The sequence below is a fragment of the Egretta garzetta genome, unplaced genomic scaffold (genome assembly GCF_000687185.1).
Source record: "Egretta garzetta isolate BGI_Z169 unplaced genomic scaffold, ASM68718v1 scaffold207, whole genome shotgun sequence".
Taxonomy (NCBI): domain Eukaryota; kingdom Metazoa; phylum Chordata; class Aves; order Pelecaniformes; family Ardeidae; genus Egretta; species Egretta garzetta.
Window position 1 is genome coordinate 85438 of NW_009260185.1, and position 3995 is coordinate 89432.

The following is a 3995-nucleotide window of genomic DNA, read 5'->3' on the forward strand; positions in this document are numbered from 1 at the left end:
ACCCCCTCCCCCCGGGTCTTTTCTGACCCAGAGGCAGGCGAAGGGGTTAACCCCCTCAGCTAAGTCTTCATTTGCAGCCGCTAATACCGCAGCATATTATAGTTTAATCTGTCCTGATCCTGGTTTAATGCAGGATTCGCCAAGGCTGGAGCAGAGAACGGAGAGGGGGGGAAATAATTTCATAATTTCGGCAGCCCCGCCGGGGCTTAGCCCAGGGATATGAAAGGCAAATTCCAGGCGGCGAGCTGAGTTATTGGGACTTACGATCCGGGGGCTCAGCGGCAGGGGCCCCCTGCCATTTCCAGAGCCGCTCCATCAATTAGGAGCAAAAGCATGGAATTACCCCAAGGATGGGGTTGGGTTGGGTTTGGGTTTTTTTTCGGAGGGGGGATTGCAGCCCCTGAGCAATTTGTAGCCCCTCTGCTTTGAGGGCTTGCACCGACCAAGGGGGGATTACGACCGCTGCCGGCATCGCCCCGCGTTGCTCGGTATTAATAATTGGGCCACAGCTGCCACTGACCCCTGTGGATGTCTGGGAGCGCTGGCAGGGAGGAGGAGGGGGCAGCACGCGGCCGAGGGGAGGATGGTTTGCTTTTTGGTCAGGAATAAAATAAAATAAAGTAAAATAAATAATAGAATAACATAAAATAAATAAAATAAAATAAAATAAAGTAAAATAAAACCCCATGGTTTTCCTTCACTCTCTAAAGTGACAAACACTGAGGAATAACCACCCAGGAATATAAGTGAAAAAGTGGAGGAGGTCTGTCTGCCTGAGCAAAGTCAGGAAAGGCACTCCGCCCAAGGCTTGCGGCAACTGAGAGGTTGTGAGGAGTATATGACAAATATGTCTGCTTATTTATATCAGTGGGACTTTGATAGGACATTGTTTCACATGGAAAAAATTGATTTTTCACAGCAGTAGTGAACAGAATGTCATAATGCTAAGTTTCATAAAGCGACTAAAGCACTGACACCAGCCGTTTCATGAAATGCCTGACACTTTTAGACATTTCATATAATGACTCAGTGGAACAGTTAAATAGTGTAATAGAATGCCTATAATTCCAGGAATGACTTTCAGTCATCTCATGAAATGAATGATTTCACAAAATGACTGTAAGGTATTTATAAAAACTTCACAGTGAGCTATGAAACAGGTGCTGTACCAGGGAATCCTCCAAATAAACGGGCTGAACCAGCCCTGACATTTTCCTGCAGGAGAGAGGTCGTTCGCAGCCACTAATAAAAAGGATTTGACATGGGCTAATAAAGAGAAATGGATTCCTCTAATGGCCTAATTCCGCACCTTCGGAGGGCTCCGCCTGCCTGCCGGCGGCACCGTGGGCGCACCGCAACGTGCTTTTTTCTATTTCCCCAGCTCCGATTTGCACCTTTCCTCCCTCCCCCCAAAAAAATAGGAAATAAAGTGAACACAAAGATGTTTCCCACTTGGAAAAATCCAGTTTGCAGTGCTGGGGTGGTTTAGGCATCAGTTCCCACAGGAGCATCATCTTTACCGGTCCAAAATCCGTCGGGAAGTCCCAGCTCCGCTGTTGCGTAAAGTGAAGAAAATACTTTCGCTGGGAAAAAAATTGCAGCAGGGAAGCGACGCTGCTGGACCAGCCCCGGCACAGACGCTCCCAGGCCCAGCAGGGAGGGGGAGGACTCGTTTTTTTCCTTTTTTCCCTATTTTTTTAATGGGCGATAAACCTCCCGCTGGAGCATAAAACCCGACGGGGTGACTTGTCCAGCGCCTTTTATATTCCCCATCGCGTTTTCCCGGCAATTTCCCTCCAGGTTGATCGACCGACGCTTGCAGCTGATGCCTTCTGCCTTGGTGCAGTTATGGAAAATTAACAAAAATCCGTTGTTTTCGGCGGAGGGTAGAGGCTCCACACCCCCCCGTGTGCATTTGATGGCTAATGACATGCACAAAACCCAGATTAACCGCTCTGTAGGTGAATATTCAGATATTCAGAGATCTTTTCAGAGATAAAAATATATTTGGGCTGGTACCCAAAAATAAGCATCCAGGTTTGGGCAACCACATCCATGCCTGGGACCGCCCAGCAGGTTTTTTTCCCCACTTTTCTGGGTGGGCAATACCCCCAAAAACAGAATTTCTGGCATTTTTTTGCCCCTCCACTGAAGGCTGTAAAAATGCCAAAGGGTTTTTCGGTTCTCGTTATCCCATGAACGCTGCAAAAATCCTCGGAGGAGAGCGAGGAGAAGGGGTGGTTCTTCTGGAATCACTTCTTTTGTCTTGGGAAAATTCTTTCCATCACTGCAAAAACCCAGGAGAGCGGCGTCGAGGAACCCTTGGTTTATTCCAAGCCTTCTTCGCATTCGTGATATTTGCATATTTCAGTCAAAATATTTTAATTCCTTCACTTCCGAGCTGCATTTGTTTGCTTTACAAACCCCTCCAGTCCTGGCCATTAACAGGGGGTTAATCCTCAACCCTAAACCTTACTCCTAATTATAATATTATACATTGCTTGTGCATCGTTACTGTATACATTGTAATACTGTAAATAATGACATATCACTTATATCATTATATATTACTTATATAATTACACTATTTACATAATTATAATGTGACTTATTACAATTATACCATAACACCAGGGCATCCATTACATTATCTATTCCAATCTCCAAAGGGACAAAAAAAAAGGGGGCTGGGGGGGCTCCTCCGTCCCGCGCCCACCCCCCGCGCGGGTGCATCTACTGCACACTTCAGGTTCATACGCAGCTTTGTGCCTTCCGCGTGCTTTTTAGGCCCAAAATCACACGGTTTTGCCAAAAAAAAGAACCAACCCAGCTAATTTGGGTTCTCTGGGGGCGTGAGGATCTGCAAAACCAGGTCCCCGAAGGAGCTCCACCCCCGTGCGCCATTATCGGTTGTTATTCTTGCTAAAACGGAGCTAATTGCTAATCCCGGTGTGTTAATTAATGCATTTGAGTAACAGCGGATCAATAATGCCTTTTACTAACGAACGCATCAACAAATCAATGCATTAAGCAACGCATTAATTAATGCATCGCTGCATGAATGCATTAATAATGCATTCAAATAACCAATGCAGCAGTGAACCAATGTGTTTCTTAAGGCACTAATTAATTAAGGCGCCCCGGTATCAGCTCGCATCACCTGTAGACGGCTCGCTTGTCGGCCTCCAGCTGCGCCTGGGGGTCGCCGGCCGTGGAAGAAAAGAAAAGAAAAGAAAAGAAAAGAAAAGAAAAGAAAAGAAAAGAAAAGAAAAGAAAAGAAAAGAAAAGAAAAGAAAAGAAAAGAAAAGAAAAGAAAAGAAAAGAAAAGAAAAGAAAAGAAAAGAAAAGAAAAGAAAAGAAAAGAAAAGAAAAGAAAAGAAAAGAAAAGAAAAGAAAAGAAAAGAAAAGAAAAGAAAAGAAAAGAAAAGAAAAGAAAAGAAAAGAAAAGAAAAGAAAAGAAAAGAAAAGAAAAGAAAAGAAAAGAAAAGAAAAGAAAACTCAGGTTTATTGCACTTTCCCGCCCAGTTTTGCAGCTTCTGCACTGAATTTTTAAAATTTAGGAGGAGGCAGCCCCGTGGTGGGCTCTGAGCAGGGCGGTTTGGGGAGTGGGTGAGAACACATTTTCATTTCACCTAATCCTGGGAAGAGCAGGACTGGTTTTTTCCCACCTTTTCCACTTTTTACACTGGGGAAAATACAGGAAAAATAATCCCGGCATCCTTAGTGCACCGCCAGCAGAGCAGAGGCGGGGGTCGTTCATTAAGGGACGCTTTGCAGAGGGCCTAGATTAGATCAGCTGCAACGCTCCTCTCATAGAGTCACAGAACCATGGGATCGTTTGGGTTGGCAAAGCCCTTGAAGCTCCCCCAGCCCAGCCGTTCTCCTACCCCTGCCAGCCCACCCCCAAACCCTGGCCCTCAGCACCGCCTCTGCCCGGCTGTTAAATCCCCCCAGGGCTGGGGACTCGACCCCTTCCCTGGGCAGCCCCTTCCAGC

The 3995-nt window shown here is 46.0% G+C and overlaps 1 protein-coding gene across 1 annotated transcript in view; it reads right to left on the minus strand.

Annotated features, from left to right (window-relative positions):
- The window catches only part of PKNOX2 (PBX/knotted 1 homeobox 2), a 30528-nt gene that overhangs the window by 19070 nt on the left and 7463 nt on the right, over window positions 1-3995 (minus strand). The window contains 1 exon segment of the mRNA XM_035897469.1: window positions 3161-3205. Coding sequence (XP_035753362.1) covers window positions 3161-3205 — 45 coding nt within the window.